This window comes from Varanus komodoensis, unplaced genomic scaffold (assembly GCF_004798865.1).
Source record: "Varanus komodoensis strain SLA01 unplaced genomic scaffold, ASM479886v1 scaffold42, whole genome shotgun sequence".
Taxonomy (NCBI): Eukaryota; Metazoa; Chordata; class Lepidosauria; order Squamata; family Varanidae; genus Varanus; species Varanus komodoensis.
In genome coordinates this window covers 2,812,698-2,833,868 of record NW_025335972.1, presented here as the reverse complement: position 1 = coordinate 2,833,868, position 21,171 = coordinate 2,812,698, and the positions used below count along the sequence as shown (strand labels likewise).

The 21,171-nt window shown below is 39.9% G+C and overlaps 1 protein-coding gene across 8 annotated transcripts in view; it reads left to right on the top strand.

The window, feature by feature from the left end:
* MECP2 (methyl-CpG binding protein 2) overlaps nt 1-21,171 on the top strand; it is an 87,308-nt gene that overhangs the window by 55,639 nt on the left and 10,498 nt on the right. For all 8 annotated transcript variants that reach the window (XR_006416020.1, XM_044443499.1, XM_044443502.1 and 5 more), the window contains one exon: nt 19,821-20,153. Coding sequence is in view for 7 of the 8 variants with exons in the window: in XM_044443499.1 (XP_044299434.1) it covers nt 19,821-20,153 (333 nt within the window). In the remaining variant the exon portion in view is untranslated. The remainder of the gene's footprint in view (nt 1-19,820; nt 20,154-21,171) is intronic.

The window sequence follows — 21,171 nt, the reverse complement described above, 5'->3', positions numbered from 1 at the left end:
ATCATTAACTGGTTGAAGAACAGAAGATACAGGGTGGGAATAAATGGTCATTTCTCCCAGTGGAGATTAACCAGTGGAGTCCCACAGGTTTCTGTTTTAGGGCGAGTGCTTTCAATGTATTTGTAAATAATCTAAATTTAGGAGTAAGTAGCAAAGTGGCCAGGTTTGCTGATGATACCAAACTATTTAGGGTGGTTAAAACCAAAAGGGATTGTGAAGGGTTCCAAAGGGATTTCTCCAAGCTGGGAGAATGGGCATTGAAGTGGCAAATGCAATTCATTGTAAGTAAGTGTAAAGTAATGCAGGTTGGGGCAAAAAATCCCAAGTTCAAATATAAACTGATGGGGACTTGTGCTAACAGTGACTGAGCAAGAAAGGGATCTTAGGGCAGTAGCAGACAGCTTGATGAAAATGTCAGCCCATTGCACAGCTGCTGTGAAAAAGGCAAACTCCATGCTATGCATAACTAGGAATGGAACAGAAAATAGAACTTTTGTTATATGAATCATTGGTGTGACTGCACCTAAAATAATGTGTTCAGTTCTGGTCACTTTACCTGAAAAAGGACATTATTGAATTACAAAAAGTGCAGGGAAGGACAGCAAAAATGATGAGGGGACTGAAGCAGCTCTCCTGGGAGGAGCAGCTAGAACAACTGGAACTGTTGAGCTTAGAAGAAAGGTGAGTAAGGAGAGACAAGCTAGGGGTGTTTAAAATAATGCATGTTGTGGAGAAAATAGAAAGGGAGACATTTTTCTTCCTCTTCTATAACATTTGAACCTGGGATCATCCCATGAAGCTGATTAGTGGGAGGTTTATGACTGATAAAAGGAAGCATTTCTTCACATAGCATATAGTTAAATTATGGAATTTGCTGCCATTGGAAGTGGTGGTGGCCACCAACTTGGATGGCTTTAAAAAAGTGTTCATGAGGAGGGAGGAGGCTATCAGTGGCTACAAGTCTTGTTGGCCATGTGCCTCTACCCAGAGGTGCCATATACCACTTGCTGAGGAGTTTGGGAAGCCAGAGGTCTTGCAGCCATCCTGTTTGAGTGATCCTGTGGGCAGCTGGTTTGCCACCATGCATATGGAGTGCTGAACTAGATAGACCTTTGGTCTGATCCAACATGGCTTTTCTTATGTTCTTGATACTAGGGATGGTCGCATAGGCTCTTCTTTGCATTCTCTGTATGTTCTCTGTGCATCATACATATGGAGTTTTGTGTAGATCCTTGCTTTGGAAAATTTCTGTAGCTGAGGAATTTAAAGAGCAACACTTGCTGCATCATCCTAGTATGTATGTTCTTAACAGGTTCTTACTTCAGTCCTTAATTCTTCAATTATCATTGGGGTGTGAAGTCATTGTAAACTTCTTGGTCTGTCCGACTGCATTTTTCTTGTGTGGTTACTGAGGTTCTTCTTTGAGGTGTCTTGCATCATGGGGCCTGGTTTGGGAAACTTCCATAGCTGGGAGTTTTTTGGTGGGAACCCTCCTCTTGGTGCATGTATTTTTCCCTCCCAGTTCTGATGGGATTGCCATTACGGTTAACTCAAGGAAGCTTCCGTTACCCTTAAAGACTGTTTTGCTCCAAGAGCTGAGCTTTGCTTCATAGTTTTCCCTTATCATTGTTTTTCCTTGCTGTATTTTTTTCTTTCCTTGTTTTCTCTATCTTGCAATTTTCAGTTGCTGTCAACCAGAGTCCTTTAAGCCTTGTGGCCATAAAGGTACATTTTGGAAAATATATTGGTTGTGGGAGTAAATTCCCTTCAACTGGTAGCCATTCCTTGTGCCTAATTTGTCTTGGTGAAGGACAATTGGTGAATTTCTGTCCCTGTTGTCAAGCATTCATAAAACAGGCATGTTGAAATGGATCTGATCAGCTTAAGGCTATTCTCTGGAAAGGAGTCTTCAGTGCTGTAAAACTCATAAATTGATCATAGCTACAAGCCTTTCCTCTGTCATTACTCCTTCAATGGGCAAAGCAGTATCAGGGTTGAGGTCCACTTTGTCTCTGCCTCAGGAAACAGGCCTGACCTGAACTGACCCTGCAATGACTATTTGTTTGCTTACAACCCTGACAGCCAAAAAGCTGGTAAAAAAGCACGGAATTCCAAAAGTTCTAATTCTCCCATGAAGAAAAAGGAAACTGAATTTCTTCCCTCTACCATGTTATCAGTGTCATTGCAGATGCTACCTCTGCATCTGCACTTGGAACTCTCAGATTTCAATGGTGTTGTCATCTCTACCAGTACTTGAACTGGTGTGTTTGACTTGGGCTTTGGAGGGTGAGAGCTGGGACCCAACCACTCCTTGGGATTGAGAGCCTCCTGTATGTCAGTGCTCGCCCAATCTATGGAATGTGCTCCCCAGAGAGGTCCGCCTGGCGCCGTCGTTATTTGTTTTTCGGTGCCAGGTGAAGACCTTTTTATTTAAACGTCATTTTAATTGTTAACAATATTTACTTATTTATCTGGCCAGGGCAACTTCTTTTCTTCTCTTTTATAACTTTTCTTTTATAACTTCTTTTATATCGTTTATATTTTTTATTTATTTTATATTATTAATTTTAATTTTATATTGTTATTTTTATATTGTATTGTATTTTATTGTGTTGTAAGCCACCCCGAGGCTTCGGCAAGGGGCGGCATAGAAATGTTCTAATAATAAAAAAAAAAATAATAATGATTTGGTATCAACAGCAGTCCCTGGGTTCACTGTTGTGAAGTACTCAATGAGTGGACTGTGGGGAGATCACTGCAGCTTCGGACATTGGCATTGTTCTTGATCACCACTCTCAGACTGGGGTAGGCAATCTGACTGGTTTCTCTCCCTTTTGGGAAAAGTGGCAGCTTCATCAGGACCTGTGATGCTGCTAGAACTACCCAAGATAACCTCTGGGCTTTCCATGGTACCAATGCCATCTCCATCAGCTACACTTTCACATCTACTCTAGGAGCATGTATTTCAAGTCCCTGCTGCCACTCAGGGGTCTCACTGCATCAGCCTTGCATTGCTCATCTTCAGTATCCCCTGTGGTGCATGACACCACATTCTGATCTCTATCACCACCTGACCCACACTATCAGCTGTCACAGTGGCAGAGGGATCTTTCACTTAGAATTCATTGCTTTTGGAGATGCAGGGCTGCCTATCTGATTCTGTCTCTTCAGTGTGACTACTTCTTCCTCTCCAGATGCAGCTGCAGGGACACAGTATCCTACCTTTCCAAATGGAGGGATGATCTCACTCATTTCTTCAAATAAATTATGTGCATGCTCAGTCTTTGAAGACTGAGACACAACATTTTATCCAATGAATCAGCAACCTAGTCCTTAATGACATAAATACAGAAGCATCAGTTTCTCTTGCTTGCCTTCCCACCATTCTGCAAATGGTGCAACACTCTCAGAAATCACCTTTGTCCTCCTGGCATCTTGAGAATATGTATCCTATTTAAGAAAAATACACCTGTTTCCTTTTCACCCATTTGTGACCAAGTTCCATCATTGTTGAGTCTTTGCAATTGAAGTAACCAAGAGTTTGTTGAAATAATCAAGAGTGTAAACACAGGGCCATCTGATGGGCACACATCTCTATCCTACAGCTGCCTTGGGGTTCTGTGTAGCAAACTACCAGCCAGAATCATGCTATCAACTTTTTCTTAAAGTTGGTTTCCTCTGTGATAATTTGCCTGAGGACCAAAGACAGTTGGTTTGTATTTTCCAGTCAGAAGTGGTACAGCTTTCTAGATAGCAGATTAATACCACGAGGCATCAGGTTGATTGCAATGCAAAGGTCATAGTGGACAAGGATGCACTTGTAGACACGTCTAGCTAAGATCTGCACATCTGATACAAGTGGCCAGATCCCCTTAAATGCTAAACAGATAAAGTGATGACCTTCATGCAGAAGGCAAAGACATCTTGAAAGATGACCTTTGGCAACCACATTTTTCCAGTCCCCCCATCAGAAATCTCTGCTTGAAAGAAGTATTTTACCAGTAGCCTGTCCTAAACTATATTTTTCCCTGGGTAATCATTAAGTTTCTTTTTTATAGATAGATGTCTTTATTTTTTTCTTCTGTTACATGGTGTTTTGAATAATTTATTAAAAGTCGTGTAAGTTTAGGAACTGAATTACAAAGTAAGCAATAGTGCTAATACTATTTGATATTTCTTAGTGCTGTGTCATCTGATTCAAATAAACCTGAATGAGTGGTTGTAACTTTGGTTATTCAACTAGTTTCTAAACCTGGGTGCAGATGCTATAACTGATGCCATCCATGGTAGGCATTAGCGCTGGCTCAGGGATAATGTTGCTCCATAATTAGCTCTGAAAAAGGAAAGTGAGAGTGAGAATTTACACAGAAGGATAGGGGAAGGGAGTGCATCAGAGAGTGCATACCTATTGTTCCCTGCACCGATCTTTTGTGTACTTTTCAAGTAGATTTGCTGTTCAGTTTTCTGAATTTATGTAGCTGAACATATCTTTTGAACATTGTTCAGAATGTAATGCTGTGAGTGCAGCTATCCCAAACTGGCCTCTACCACCATTGAGGCTAAAAAAAAGAGGGATGTTGCAGCTGTCTTGCAGGACTCCACAGGCTCCTTTATCTAGTGATAGCTTTCAGGTGAGAGCTAGGCATTAGGGTGATACAGATTATGGGAATGTTTGACTGAAACAGGTGTCAGAAAAGGACATCTAGGAAGGGTATACTGGCTTAGTGGAAGAGACATGCTTGACGGAAGTGATTGGAACATCCTTAAAGTGGTTATGACAGTGGCAGCTTTCAGTGGTCATAGTTGAAGGGGGTGCTGTTTGGATATTGGAAATAGCACAATCACAAAAGCATAAGCTCAGTAGTTTTTTTTCCCAGCAGGCCTGTAAGGCAAGTTAGTGTTACAGCCCTACATATTACAAAAGGCTTCCAAAATCCATGTTGCAATAATACCTTATTAGGCTGAGAAAGTGGCTTTCCTTTCAGTGAATTTATGGTTGAAGTAGAATGACTTCCTGCTTCATGCTCTTAAGTACTAAATTACCCCATACCTCTCTCATTAAAACTCCCACACTTTCATCATGCTTGCCATAGTATTGAAATAATGTATAGCCCTGTTTGATTTTAATCTCATCTCATCTTGTTTTTCTCATTAAAGGCTTGGTCTTCTTCCTTTAGCTAGTCACTGCCCCTTAGAGCAGAAGCTGTCATCTGTGTGCTTGGGTTGAGGCACCTTTCAACTCAGCCCTCAGTATGAACGGGGAGTTCCCAGAGTCTAGAATGAGCAGGTGTTTTGGACTGGGGGAAAAACCCTGTTATATTAGCTGGCAAAAATGACTGCTACAAATATCAAGAGGATGACAGCTTAAGGCTCAGAGAGCCTGGGTTTGAAGCCTTCAAAGAGTAATGAATTTAATCTTTTCATGTTAACCTGCCATGGAGAATTGTTTGTGCCAGTGTGCTCTATCATTGTGTTTCCTATATAACCAGCTCTTGATTCCCAGTGTGGCACAGATTACAGTGACCTAGATAATGACAGCTGGAAACAGCAGCTCCCTTTCCTGAGCATCCATCCTGCTCCAGCTGCTGCCAAAATGAGCTGGACTCTGCTGAGAGTTAGAACTCAAGACAGCAGTAAAAATTCTGTGAGACCAACTTCTAGACTTCACCCATACCCTCACTCATTGAGCATGTCAAAACAGCATTTCCTATAGATTTTATGTGCTTCCACAACCATAAGCAGAGTGGGTCTGGAGAAGGAACCTGTACCTCGTGAACCCAAAATTACCAGAGCCATTGGAGACAAAATTGTTCATAGTCCCTTAAACTCAGTGGTCCTTCTTGTTTCAACCTGGCACTGCAGCTTCCTTGATCATCCAGTTTTAATGAATGGAATGTACCTAAGGAAATGTTTGTGCACATTACACCTGATTCACCTCTTGCTGAGGTGCTGAGTTTACCCATCAAAGCTGCCTTGCCTATGGTATACATTTGGTCATTTCTGTGGTTTCATTGTCATTTCCAGTTGGCATGCTGAACTTCCTATACTACCATCTGTTCTAGATACTTAGCAAAACATAAAAATCTACATATGCTTAGCTGCCTCACTCTATTCAGTGTTAAGACCAGTTCTGGAGAGGTATGCAAATTATATCTGTCTCTTTTTGTGTTTGCATAACTTTGTACTTGGTAATATATTTGACAGTGGCAAGCAGTACAATTCTGCAACATGTTGTCTTTGATTTCCTGACATGGTAACTTTTTGGAATATCCCATAAACAAATATGACATGCTCATTTCATTTGGTTTGCAGCTGTGGGCAACCAAAACAGGTAGCAAAATGTTAGCAAATGAACTTTCCTGTCGTTTAAACACATTTGGTGTGGATTAATGCATATGTCCCAACAAGTGACATATGATGATCAGAGCTCTACAAACATTCAGATATCACTGGGGCTCCTAATAAGGCAAGAGAAAACCATATTTTTCAGAATGTTGACTATAGAGTTACAAGCCAGATGAACAATAAGCAGAATCCAACTAGTGTCCCTACAATGGGAAGATTCAGCAATTTATTCCTATGCCATCACAAAACTTCTCAAGACAGTTGAGGAACCCTCAAGCAGATGGGGGGGGGGGGCGGCTACAGGGTCCAGAGGAAGTCACTAAAACTTAATTCCACTGATCCAATTTGTGCTATTGGGAGAGGGCCGCAAATTAGATTCCATCCCATGACTGCCAATTTTGGAGGATCATCTCAATCAACGTCCTGTTTCTAACTTCTTGGGAAATTTCTGAAGAGAACATGAAGATCACTTTTTTCTCTGTTCTTTTTCCCCCAGCATCTGGTAACATATGCTGCTGCTCAACTTGTAGGTAAACAATTAGGACTTCTCAGTGAACACTGCTGTTCTGTTTTTCAGATTTTATTTTGGATTATCATTTATTGTATAATTTTGTACACCTCTTTATGAGCAGTAAAACAGAATATATTATTTCTAAATAAATAATGCTGTGGTTAATGATTAATAGGTTTATATCTAAGCTAGTAGTCATCACTACATCCTGTGGTAATGAAGTCTATAAATTTTTATTATTTTTCTTCTGAAGAGAAGAAATTCTCAAACCCACTTTAACATACGTGGGTAATGACACAGGAATGCTGTTGTATTCATAATATGTAACAGTTATTATAAATATTAATTGGAAGGGCTAGTGTGGTTCTCATATCTTTTTACTGCCTGTATGCTTCTTTAACAAGATACAAAAAGTTGAAAATGTTCTTCCAAGTTCATACTGTAAATTTCATCCAATATTAGGCAAGCAGTCACTATTCCCTTCCTCTTCTTTTCCAACCCCCATCTGGTCTGGGTGGCTGTCCCACTTTTCCATAGGAGTTCTGGGGGTGCATAGGGGTCTGCAAGAATAATCCTATCTGCCAGTAGTGTCTGTTCCAGTGACTGACAGACCAAGTTGGATGCATCCCAGTATATTTCACTGAACTGCATCAAGGTATGTGTCAAAGTAGTATCTCCATAGAGCTTGATTGTTTGACTAAATATGTCACCATATTGAAAAAGCAATCAGTCAAAAGTAGAATAAGTCAGTACTTGCCAAATCAAACTTCTACATTTCCTTGAGTCATATATCTATTCTTTTTAATTGTTACCCTGCACCCTGTCAAGATGGACTTTATTATTACACAGTTTTATACAAATTAAAATGTAATACAGATTTGTATTACAAATAAGGCTTCTGCTATTTGTAAGTCACATGAAATATAGGACACAGTTGAAACATCTCAACTTGGGACTCCATTTCCTGAAAGTGGATGAGCTAAGAGAGTTTGCTTTCAACTGTCTAATTGCCTTGCCTCAGCGATTGCTTCAAAGAGAAAAATGATTGGGAAATCCTGGCGACGTGACGTAGCCATTACATCCTTCCCAAGTTCCAAATTTAGAAGTTGGTTCTGTATAATATTTTTAACTTGCTCAGTCACACATGTTCCACAATTGTGTGTAGCTTCTTTGATGTTGTTTCTGAAATACTAATTAGGAAAACTCTCAGTGCATCACTGATGTAGAGCAATTGTATACCCTGCTAAAGTTACAACTGTGCTGAATTATATATAAAGCTATTGCCACTTTATAAATAATACACTTGCTGCTTTTAATTTTTCTACTAATACGTTTGTATTAATTCAATATAGGTATTGGGCTAATTCAGTTTCTCAGCTGTTGTATATTATTTATTAATCAGTATTTAATATTGAATTTGTTTAAACTGCTATTAAACCATATTAGATATAATATGGGCTGCCAGAGTATAACAGAATTGGCCCGTGTCATAGATGCAGCCTGTTCAGGACTATGCTAGTTTGCATATGAGACCTGGAAGAAATGCTCTTTCTGTGGCAGGAACAGAAGGCTATAACATCTAAAGCAGAGGTAGACAGACTTCCTGCCTGTGTTATTTACTTTTTTCCTAGAACACTGAGATCTATTTACTAAAAAGAATTTGGTGTAAAACACATATTCTGATCCCTAGTCTTTGTTTCGGAGTACTAGAACTAGATGGAAGTCCCAATATTCCCACATAAAAATTCACTCCTGGCTAAACCCCTTGTCCAGCTTTCTTCACCTCAGCAGGGGAGAATTATTTTGTTGTTAAACAAATGAGAGACAGAAATCCTTCATTTAATCATGGGTTTTAATCTTCTTTCTGCCCATTTATAGTTGGCAATTTTCAGCTAAACAAATGATTGAGTCAGGGCACTTCTGAAGAAGAGATATCATTCAGTTTATCAACTTGAGGGGATATTCTGATAAGGACTGAACATAAGGCCTATTAAAATTCTGAAGAATGCAGCTAGAGTTTAAAAAAAACAAAAACTGTGTACATCAAGAGGTGCCATTTTAACCAACCAGGAAGGGCATCAATGAAGGAACTAGAAAATATCAAATGTTAGGATGTTTCACTGGAGGCCAAGATCATTCATACCACTGTTTTTCCAATCACCATGCATGGGTGTGAACGCTGGACAGTGAAGAAAGCTGACAGGAAGAAAATTGATGCATTTGAAACATGGTGCTGGAGGAGAGCTTTGTGAATGCCGTGGACTGACAGAAAGATGAACAAGTGATCCTAGATCAAATCAAGTCAAAGCTTTCCCTAGAAGCAAAATGACAAAACTAAGGCTGTCATATTTTGGACACATCATGAGAAGACTCATGAAAGAAGACAATAATTCTAGGGAAAGTCAAAGGTAGAAGAAGAAAAGGAAGATCAAATACGAGATGGATTGAATCCATAAAGCTACAACATTGAATTTGGAATGACTAAGCACAGATGTCATGGATAAAACATTTTGGAAAGCCTTCATTGATAGGGTTGCCATAAGTCAGAGAGAACTTGACAGCATATAAAAACATTTGTAGTAACTATTCAGTATTTATTATCAGTAAGTACTTTTTTCCCCATTGCTTGATGGAAAGAAACCATAATTAAAAGAACAGTTTCCAGAGAAAGCTGTGAGTAGTACTTTTTCTTCACAATGGTTGGGGTTTTCTTTTGCTCCTTTCCTCCACTCTAGCAAGATGTGTACTGTTTAGCTTTTGCTTTTTTTTCCTGTGGCCAACTGTCCAGTAGTGTCATCAGTTAGGATAAGCCTTTGTTGAATGTCCAGTGGGTAAGTTTTCTGTGCTGTCACCACATATCCTCTACCAATCCAAAACTGAGTACAGGACAGTGTAGCTTTTGCATTACATGCCCTGTTTTGAAAGCGCTCTTCTAGAAAGAATGGCTTATTTTGAAATACTTTCAGAGAAGATTTTTATTGCATCAACAACTTGCCTCATCATGGAATTGTATCAGCAATACAGACATTGTTACTTACTCATAACTATCCCATGTTTTCCTACCAGTTTTTTGGCACAGAAAATATGTTAAGAAGAAAACAGGAACAAGAACAACTGCCTTCTAATTTGAACATGGCTTTTTACTTCTATTTTTTCCTTGAGGTGACTTATTAACTACTACAATTAGCCAAGGCTTGTAATAAGGTCGAATAAACTTACCATGGCTTATTGTGTTGTCAGAACCCAGACAAGATGAGCCATGGTCAAGTAAAAAAAAAAAACACACTACAGAACCCCTTGGCAAGAGTAACAGGAGTGCTGTTTTAGCCAAGTGGCTAATGCAGGGGTGGCCACACTTGCTCAGTGGAAGAGTGACATATGGTAAATGTAAGATGTTTGAGAGCCACAAGTGGGTGCGCATGGCTGGTGGCAGCGAGTGGAAAGCAGCAAGCCCCCATGGGTGGCCACAGCAAGTGGCGAGTGCCAAGCAAATAACTGCAGGTGCCCACAATGGCAAGAGGTGAGCCACAAAATACACTCAAAGAGCTGGCTTCCAAAACTTGGTTTGGCCACCCTGGGTTAATAGGTGACTGACACCTCCTAGCACCCTGCATAAGCACCAGCAACCCTACTTGGAGGTCGGGAGAAGTGAGGGTCTATCCTCCGAACACTCTTGTTCCTGTGTGGTATCCATACTTGAGAAATGAGGGTAGCACTGGGTCATGTGAACACTCTTCAAAAAACCCCAAGGATTTTCTTTCCAAAGAAGTTTTTCACTACCCTTTTATTTAAAAAATATCGGGGAAAAAAACAGCAGTGGGCTACCAAGTAACAAATCGGCATGAACACAGTGTACATGCTAAATGCAAATTTTCTAGCCCATTGCAACATATTTTTAACTTCTTGATTTTTTAAACTATTAATAACAGGGACATCTAAGTGTGCCTGCAGTGTCCCCTTGGTTATTACAGAAGGACTGATGGGGGAAGAGGAAGAAGGACAACATACAGAATGCTTACTGTGCCTGATCATCTGTCAGGCTTAGAGATGTTTTAAACATTACTTGCTAGTTGCGAAGTTGCATCCGACTCATTGTGACCCCATGGACAACACTACTCCAGGCCTTCCTGTCCTCCACCATCCCCTGGAGTCCACTTAAGCTCACACTGACTGCTTCAGTGACTCCATCTATCCACCTCATCCTCTGCCATCGCCTTCTTCTTTTGCTGTCAATTGTTCTCAGCATTAGACTCTTATCCAGTGAGCCCTTCCCTCTCATTAGATGGCCATAGTATTTGAGTTTCATCTTCAGTATCTGACCTTCTAAAGAGCAGAAAGGGCTGATCTCCTCTAAGACTGACTGGTTTGACATGGAGCCAACAGGGTGACTTTGGGCCAGTCACAGACTCTCAGCCCAACCTACCTCACAGGATTATTGTTGTGGGGATAAGATGGAGGAGGAGAGATGATGTTAGCTGCCTTGAGCCCTTTGTAGGAAAAAGGCAGGATATAAATCGCAATATAAATAAGTAAATTCACAGGCCTCAGTTCTTTGGCGCTCAGCCTTCCTTATGGTCCAGCTTTCACAGCCATGTTGGCAATTTGATCTTTAGTTCCTCTGCCTCTTCAAAACCCTGCCTGTACTTCTGGTAGTTCTCGGTCCACATACTGCTGGAGCCTGGCTTGTAGGATTTTGAGCATAACTTTGCTAGCATGTGAAATGAGTGCAATGGTGCGGTAGTTTGAACATTCTTTGGCATTGCCCTTCTTTGGACTTGGAATGTAAGCTGACATTTTCCAATCCTGTGGCCACTGTTGAGTTTTCCAAATTTGCTGGCATGATGATATCCATGTGTAGAGTCATGTCTTGGGTTGTTGGAAAAGAGTGTTTGCTATGACCAGCATGTTCTCTTGACAAAATTCTGCCAGCCTGTGCCCTGCTTCATTCTGTACTCCAAGGCCAAACTTGTCTGTTATTCTGGTTATCTTTTGGCTTCCTACTTTAGCATTTGATCAGGTGATGCTTAAATCAGATGAGAAAATGATTAAAAGATTATATAATTTCTTACTAGATAGGAGAATGGAAGATGAACAGGTTAAGGAAACTATGATAATGTGGGGACAAAACTTTGGATATAATATTGAATTAGAAAAATGGCAAAAGCTGTGGGAGAGAAATATTAAGGTATTTATTTATTTATTTAAAGTTTTTATATGCCGTCCCCTTGCTACATAGCCTTGGGATGGCTCAGAAATAAATAAATAAAACAATTACAATTACAATTAAAACCTGGAAACACACTGGCCGCACATTTATAATCTATAAATATTAAACTTTATTAAAATACTGTTTGAATAAAAAGGTCTTGGCCTGGCGCCGAAAAACAAATAACGACGTTTGTAACATTAGTAACTTCATATAAAGAAAACTTGTATAAAGTGTTTTAAAGATGGTATTTGTCACCAAATAGACTAGCCAAGATGTTTCCAAGTATGTCAAATGGATGTTGGAAATGTAAACATAAATTGGGTACCTTCTATCATATGTGGTGGACTTGCGATAAAGTGAAAAATATTGGATTAAAATACAGAAATGGCTTGAGGAAATGTTATAAAAGTCCTTAGCTTTTAAATCTGAAGTTTTCTTATTAGCCATTATACTTGTTGATATTAGTAAACAAGAAATGTACTTGATTTTACATGTAATTACTGTGGCGAGGATTGCATTTGCCCAACAATGGAAAAGTGAAGACCCACCCACCGATGAACTGATCCTAAAAAAGATCTTGGACTGTGCAGAAATGGACAGATTGACTTTGTCATTGAAGGAGAAAGAAGATACTGATTTCTATCAAACTTGGGACTCTTTTTATTATTGTCTAGAGAAATGGGGCTTCACATAGATTCAAATATGTTTTTAAGTTAACATAAAAAGAAAAAATGTGGGGGCTGACCCAGCAGGTCCGATACTTCTGATGATTGATGTTGTTTTTAGTTTTTCTTCGTATTAGGTTTATTTAGAATAAAAGTTATTCAAAAAAAGGCTACTCCATTTCTTCTGAGGGATTCTTACCCACAGTGCTATACCTGATGGTCATCTGAATTAAATTCACTCATTCCTGTCCATTTTAGTTCACTGATTCCTAAGATGTCGATGTTCAGTCTTGTCATCTCTTGTTTGACCACATCCAGCTTGCCTTGATTCATAGATCTTACATTCCAGTTTCCTATGGAGTATAGATCTTTGCAGCATCGGACTTTCCTTTCACCACCAGACACATCCACAACTGAGTGTCCTTTCAGCTTTGACCCAGTTGCTTCATTCTTTCTGGCGCTACTAGTACTAGCCCTTCGCTCTTCCCCAGGAGCACATTGGACACCTTCTGACCTGAGGGGCTCATCTTCCAGCTTCATATCTTTTTGCCTTTTGGTACTGTCCATGGGGTGTTCATGGCAAGGGTACTGGAGTGGGTTGCCATTTCCTTCTCCAGTGGATCAGCTTTTGTTAGAGCTCTCTGCTGTGCCCTTTCCATCTTGGGTGCCTCTGCATGGCTTAGCTTATAGCGTCTTTGTGCTACACAAGCCCATTCGCCATGGCAAGGCAGTGATCCATGAAGGGGGTTTTAACCATAGCTTATGGTTAAAATTCCCAAGGGAGTTACTGTGTTGTGTGAATGCAATAGTAGAGTGTGCCAGTCCTGTGTTAATAAAGGAAATCTGTCAAGTACATTCACATTTTTTTCCATATGGAGAGACCCATGTAGCACACATTTCTGCTGAATGTATTCTAGTAATAGTTTGCATTGCTGAATACTGACTTCCATATCTGGTAATCTCTGTGGCTTGTTCCAAATTATCAGAGTTGGGGACTTGGAACATATATTTCCATATATCATAAAGCATTCTTTTGCTTTTCAGTGGTAATAATGATGGTAAGAAACAGTAGCTGAAAGATTTTGAGTGGTAGAGACTTCTCAAGAAAATCTTTCTGTAGAAGTGGGTGGGATTTTGCCCATACTTAAGGTTGAACTATTGGTTAGTTTATTGCTTTGCCTCAAATTAGCACGATGTCCTTAGCCTTCCCTGTCTTCTCCCATGTCCAAATATAACAATTTCCAACCTGCTTTGGCAGTTATAAGGACACCTTAATTAATCTAGCAAATAGGACTGCAATTGTGACTGCCTGTGTTATTGGAAGAATTCTTCATTCTTTCTCAAGGAAGATTTTGCCAGAGTGCATGAAAAAATAGTGTGTTGTTAGTACATTGACTATGCAGTGCTGTTTAGCTAACAATGAGAGACAAAACAGGTGATCAGTATCTATTGCTGGGGCGTGCCATATTTTTGATACTATTATATATTTTAATACAGCTCAAAAGTTTATTGTACTAGCTAATGTCCATGACAAATTCATCAAGTGAATGTGCATAAACAATGAAATGAAGAATTTCAGCAGCACACATATGAATTTCTGCTCATAGTATATTTTAATTTATTTATATTTAATTTAACTCTGAATCTCCAATGCAGTTTATAGAAAGCTTGTGTAATTCTCTCTTCCCGATCATTTCTGCTGCCAAAGCAAACAATGCAACTTTATGTGCCATATAACATTAAACTGTTTCTGCCAAGCCATTCCTATATCCATATGATAGCAAAGGTTTCAAGATTCTCTCTCTGGGGTCAGTATAGTCAGGACAGATCAAAATGTAAGGAACAATGTTTTCAACTTGATATAAACCACAAATACATAATCTGCATTGAAAAGGCACGTTGTTATATCGCCCATCCAAAACTGGTTGGCATAACTTAAAGTCACAACTCAATAAAGGCATTTCTTGAAGAGGGTGGTCTCAGTCTGAACAGGTATCTAGCTCTACAATGTCCTGTTTTCAAAAGAGGAAACCACTGAGAGAATTTAGAATTTTTAATTAATTGTAGGTCTTTTCTAGTGACTGTCCAAAAAACCCAGTCCCTTAATTATCTCATATCCAGAATAAAGGTGGTATTCAGATCAGAAATATAACAGCTACATGCCTAATTATGAAGCTTTAACTTCCAGGTATATTTTTCATTCATTTCTAAATGGCACAAAGCTGGAAAATGGTCTTTAGGGAGAAGTGCAATTTGTTCAGGGTACCACAATTGAGCACAGTCAATTCTTGTCTTGATTGATGACAATCCTGAATCTATATGCAAGAAGGCTACAGGGGTTATGGGAGGAAGACATTAAGGTTTGCAAAATAAATTGTTCTGCACTAGTTCCAAAACATGAATGGATAGTTCTGTCAGTTCCCTAGATTTCAGCCCCATAAAGCATTTGTGTGATCACTTTATTATAATAAACTTTCAGGGTAGGATCAATCAGCTTCCCACCTTTGTTATAATAAAACATTAATGTTCCAGTGGTTTTCTATGCCTTCAGTTTTACTGCCATCCTATGCTCTTTCCATGAGAACAACTTGTTAAAAAGGATGCCTAAATATCTAAATGAGTTTGTTCAATAACATGTAAGTCCAGATGCCATTTATACTTAGATCCATGAATTCCAAAAACCATATTCTTAGTCTTAGAGTAATTTATTGACAAGTCTTCATGTTTACAGTAAGTACTAACTGCTTCTTAAAGATTCTTCAAACCCACATGAGAGAGAGAAATTAACAGTAAATCATCTGTATATATCAAAATAAAGGTTTTTTGTTCATAATTACTAGAGGAGGAGAATTTACTTGTGTCAGATATGGCACTAGATCATTAACATTAAATATTAAAAAGAGTGGAGGCTAAGAAACATTCTTGATTTACCCCCTGAGTTGTTTTAAATGACTCAGTTAAGGAACCACATTCTGCCCAACCCTAATCCTCATTTCTGTGTTGGTATATAGCTCCTTAATCAGTATCAGGAACCTACAATGAATCTTAGAGCTTTGTAACTTTTGTAATCTGTTTCTGTTAATAGAGACAAAAGTAGAAGAGAGATCAATAAATGCTAGATAAAGATAATTATGTCCTAAGTATATTTCCTAATTAAGTAAATTAATGTAAAACATGTAGCCACTCCTAAAACCAGGATTATATTATATATGCAAGAGTATTTATCTGGTATTGCCAGAGATATGTACAGTATCTCTATTTTGCGTATTATCAGTACCAATTGAGAAATACATTCTGCCTGCCTAAAATACAGTGGTACCTCGGCTCACGAACGCCTCAGTTCACGACCAAATTGGGTTGCGAACAAAAATTTCATAAAAATTTTCACTTGGGTCGTGAACTTCGCATTGGGTGGTGACCGCGATGGCAACCATCTCCCCACCCCACCCCTGAGTGGGGAGATGGCCACGATTGTGCTGGGGGTGGGGGGGAGGAGATGGCCAAGATCTCACCCGTCTTTCCTGCATGAGGATGCCCATGATTGTGCCCGTCTTTCCTGCACGAGCACAACTGTGATCTCGGCCATCTCCCCCCCCCCCCCCCCCAGCCCCCCCACATCCCCCCCTGCCTCCCCCCCCCCCAGCGTGCCAACAATCGCGCCCATCTCTCCACCCCGCAGCGTGCTGGAATGATGGGCGCTTGCAGGGATGACAGGTGCAAATGCGGTCGTGCTGGGGGGGGGGGGCAGGGGAGATGGCCACGATCTTTGTTGCTCTTTGTCACTTTGCTTCACATTTTTCTGATTAAAAATAGTTACAGAACAGATTAACCTTATTTACATTGAACCTTATGAGGAAATTTAACTTGGCTCACAACCAGAGTCCTGGAACAGATTAAGTTCGTGAGCCAAGGTACCACTGCACTGTTGTGATCAAGCAACATCCTCTTTCTGCAATCTTAAGTATGATTTTTGCACTCCTCCTCAAGAAGCCAAGCAATGTAATCTTCTAGATCTTGCTTCACCAGCTTTATTTACAAACAGTTTGAATTTTTGCAGCAGTAATTGTAGGCTGGCAGATCTAAATATTTTCCCCTAAACACCTCCTTTCTTTCTGTTTATCAGTACTGCCAGGTTCCCTTTTTCTGAAGGAAAGGGGAATGACTGGGAATAAAATTTGATACTGAGGTGTTGGGGTGGAACAACTACACTGTATTTAGCAATGTAAATTCCATAGTCTGCAATATTCTGCATCCTCTGTGTTTTATTAATAGGTTTTGTATAGTGGTGTCTTGTTGGGTATTTTTTGTTTTGTTTTTGGAAAATCTGAAAAGACATTCAGTTCATAAGCACTTCAGGATTTTAAGCATCCCTTGCTATAAGGGGTGCTGAAGAGAGAACTACAGGTTCTTAGGAACTCCACTGACCAAGCAAATAAGCACCTGCGCTTTTGTTTCAGTCTCTGGAAGCTTCTTTTTTCTTTGAACTGCATTCCCTGGCTTCATCCCATGTGTCAGAGAACATTTAACAATGAAAGAATTAATTTCTTGAAGAAACATGCACATACTATGGAATTCACCACCACAAGAGGTGATGATTGCCACCAGTTTAGATGTCTTAAATGGGGTTAGACCATGACCCCCAAATATCTTGGGTCTTTGGGCACATCTCTGAATTTGAAAAAATGCTGTGGATACCACCACTAAATGCCTAATCAGTGGATCACCATTTTGGCATCTACCTGTTACATCTATGAATCTTAGACTGCATCTTACACAGCAAAATCGTTTGCTTTGGTGTCTGTTGACCAACACACAAGTCAATTGTTGGGAGTGCATTACAGCTACTGTTTCTTTTAAACATACTTTTGGGTAATGCCACTAGTTGCCTCTTTTTGGCAGGACATTATTACGCAGACAAATTCTGTACTGGAACAGTCTTTAATTGAGGTATATCTTCTTTTAAATTATTAACTGCTTCATGGAAATTAACAAATGGAAGAGGAAATGGATTCTCTGTGACAGCTGATTGACATAACAGCATTGGAAGGATAAACAGCTGCTAGAATGCAATAGATTGAGAACTTTACAATGCTTTCAAAATTGAACAGGTGGGTTATAAAAATGACCTTCAAATAGATTCTTATTTGGATATTTAGTTCACTTTCATTGACATCTATGTTTAATTGCTAGAAAGCTGTGTGTATTTCATACATATTAATCTATGTATATTAAAATGGAAGAAAAAAATTAGGTGCCCATGGGCATCATATTGGTGACTCCTTTATGGGTACTGATGTAAGTACTTGGGTATCAAATGGGGCAATCCCTAAGTTTAAACAAGTTTATGCTATTCTTAGTGCAGTTGGCTGCACATTAAAGTTTGTATTGGATGCAGTGTTTATACCATATGTGGGTGAACATGAGCGGGAGTGTGCTACTGCCCTCATGTCCTGCTTGTGGACTTCCCTGGGCAGCTGTTTGGCTGCTGTTGAACCAACTGCTGGACTAGATGGACCCTTGTTCTGATCTAGCATGTCTTATATTTTTACGTCCAAGCCTTGTGGCCTCTAGTTATTACACTGTTGCGTTTATACTAACTTAAATTGCAAATCTGTGTTGTATTACAAAACTCTGATCTATTCCAGAGAGAGGGTGGGTGAGGTTGGGAATGTGCCAAGTAGCAGTGCCTGGCTGCAATAGTAGACAGAATGAGGACTAATAAACTGAAAGTCAACCCAGTCACTTGAGATGTGGTTAGTGGGGTGGTTTGTCTGACTAGATGAAGGGTGTTCACCTTCAACCCCTGGAGGTGCAGGCTTATAGCTGGAGGGTCTCCTGGTATCATCATTGTCATGTGAGGGCCAGTGGCACAAGGTTCTTTCTTCAAGCTTTGGTTAGTGGATCAGTTGTGCCCCTATCTGGACAGGGATATCCTGGCTTCAATAGTCTATGCTTTGGTCATTTCCAGGTTAGATTACTGCAATGTGTTGTGTCTGGGGTTACCTTTAACAATGGTTTGGAAACTGCAGCTTGTAGAAAATGCAACTGCCTTACTGATAGATGGGGCCAGAAGGTCTGAATGTATAGCATTGATTTTGACCCACCTGCATTGGCTCTATGTTTCCAAGTCCAATTAAAGGTGCTGCTTTTTTTTATTGTTAAGCCTTATATGATCTGATAATACAGCCTGACAGAGCACCTCTTGAATCTTCATGTACACTATGATAATCACTTGAGACTCTTTTTCAAATGTCTCCTTGAGGATTGCAATAAAGGAGAGGGCCTTCTTTGTGGTAGCCCTCCAACTGTGAAATGTTTTCCCTCCTGAGATTCAACTGGTTCCAATACCATTATCCTTTCAGTGCCAGGCTAATACTGTCCTCTACTTCCAGGCATTTAATGGCATATGATGGGCTTTCAAAATTAATTGGTTTATCAGGTTCTAGTTATCTTATAACTGTTTTAGCTGTAGCTGTTTTAGCATATTATTCTGTGTTAATATTTAATATTTTATGTGTGTTATGCATTTTGTGAACCACCCAGAAAGCTTTGGTATTTAGGTAGCATAGAAATAAATGCAGAAAAAGAGGGAGAATTACATTTCAGCCCTAAGGTTAAGCATACAAAATGTTCTGTTCTCATTTTCAATACTACTGGTTATGTAAACTTTTCAACAATTTAGGGCTAGTGGTTCTACTATTCATTGTTTCTGCTGGAAAAATGTGTTCAAGATAAGAACATCCATTTCTGTTTCAAATGAGGCTTTACTGGTGTCCCACATGATGGCTTCATACTGCTACTGTAGGAGATGTAAACAATAGATATTAGGATTTAATTTGCCTTTTTAGTTGACACATCCCACTGATAGCTCATAATCATCTACCTTTGCATCAGGGCTCCTATGCGTCTTCTTTCTAATTATTGAAGCTCTAGCAGATGGTGTTCTAAAGGCATGGAGGAGGGCATTTTATGATTGTAGCTTTGCCTGAAGCTGCAGTCGGGTGCCTGGTTCTTGTCTCACTCATTAATTTGGCTTATATTTTCCTCTGTGGCATGCTTAGCACTCACATGGGCTTCTTCTTTCCTGTAGGGAAGAAAAATCTGAGGACCAAGACTTACAGGGCCTAAAGGACAAGTCCCCCAAACTCAAAAAAGTCAAGAAGGATCGGAAAGAGGAAAAGCAACATGAGCATGCACATCCTTCTGTTGAACCAGCTGAAGCTGGCAAGGCAGAGATGTCAGAAGGAGCTGGGACTGCTCCAGCTGTGCCTGAAGCCTCTGCCTCTCCCAAACAGCGCCGTTCTGTTATCCGAGATCGTGGGCCTATGTATGATGACCCTACTTTGCCTGAGGGCTGGACCCGTAAGCTCAAGCAAAGGAAGTCTGGTCGTTCAGCAGGGAAGTACGATGTCTACCTTATCAAGTGAGTTATTGGCTGTGTGTTGTTTTCAGTATATACTGTCCCTCAAGCTTTAAAAAAAACAGGACTGCTTAGTACAGTCTAGTCCTGGAACCTGATTTGTTAGATTTTGGGAAAGATGAACAGAAATCCCTCTGAGCATGTGCCATGTCCTGCCCTATCACTGCTGAGTTACCACAGCCAGCCCACATATTCTCTGGGCTTTAGGAACAGAGAGTATAACTTTCAGGACTTCACTTTTGCTGACCTTTTTCACCCTGTGATCTCAGTCAAGCATGAACTCAATTTTATCCGGTTCCATTGTGGGGTTTACATGCATGGTTCTTTGTTTTTTAGTTTCCCTGTTCCATTTCAGACTGCAGATGAGGTTCACATTTCTTAATTTTCTCTTTTACAGCAGGATGTATGTGTTATCAACAGTGACTGCAGTGTGACTGACCACTGTTAAAAGGGGGATTATCATTGTCAGTACTTTCTTAATTTCCTTCTGACTACACTTGTTTCGTACAGTTCTTCCCCCCAGCCCACAGTCCACCATTTGAACTGCACATAAACCAAAAAAATTACATAAAAAAAGACTGAATTAGCTGTACAATGTCTTTTGATTGCTAGGGCTAGACGTTATCTATCCGGAAGCACCCACAGTCTGCCATGAAGCTGAACTGTGAAGTTACTTTATTCAGAATCTGACTGTTGGACTCTGTATCCCAGTATTTTTTGCTTTTGTCTGGCAACTCCTTAACTGGAGTTGATGGGACAGAAACCAGGAGAGTCATTAGACAGACTTCCCAGTGAAATTCATGAGCAGGATTATATGGCAGTTGCTGAGAGTGGAAACAGACATACATAAATCCAGTAGTTCGTTGGCAATGGCATTGCACTCATCAGAATTTATTTATGTATCTATTATATTTCTATTCTGCCTTTTTCTTTTTAACAAGAATCCCAAAGCGGCTTATATAATCCTCCTCTCCTTTTTATCCTCATAGCAACCCTGTTAGGTTGATTAGGGTGAGAGTGA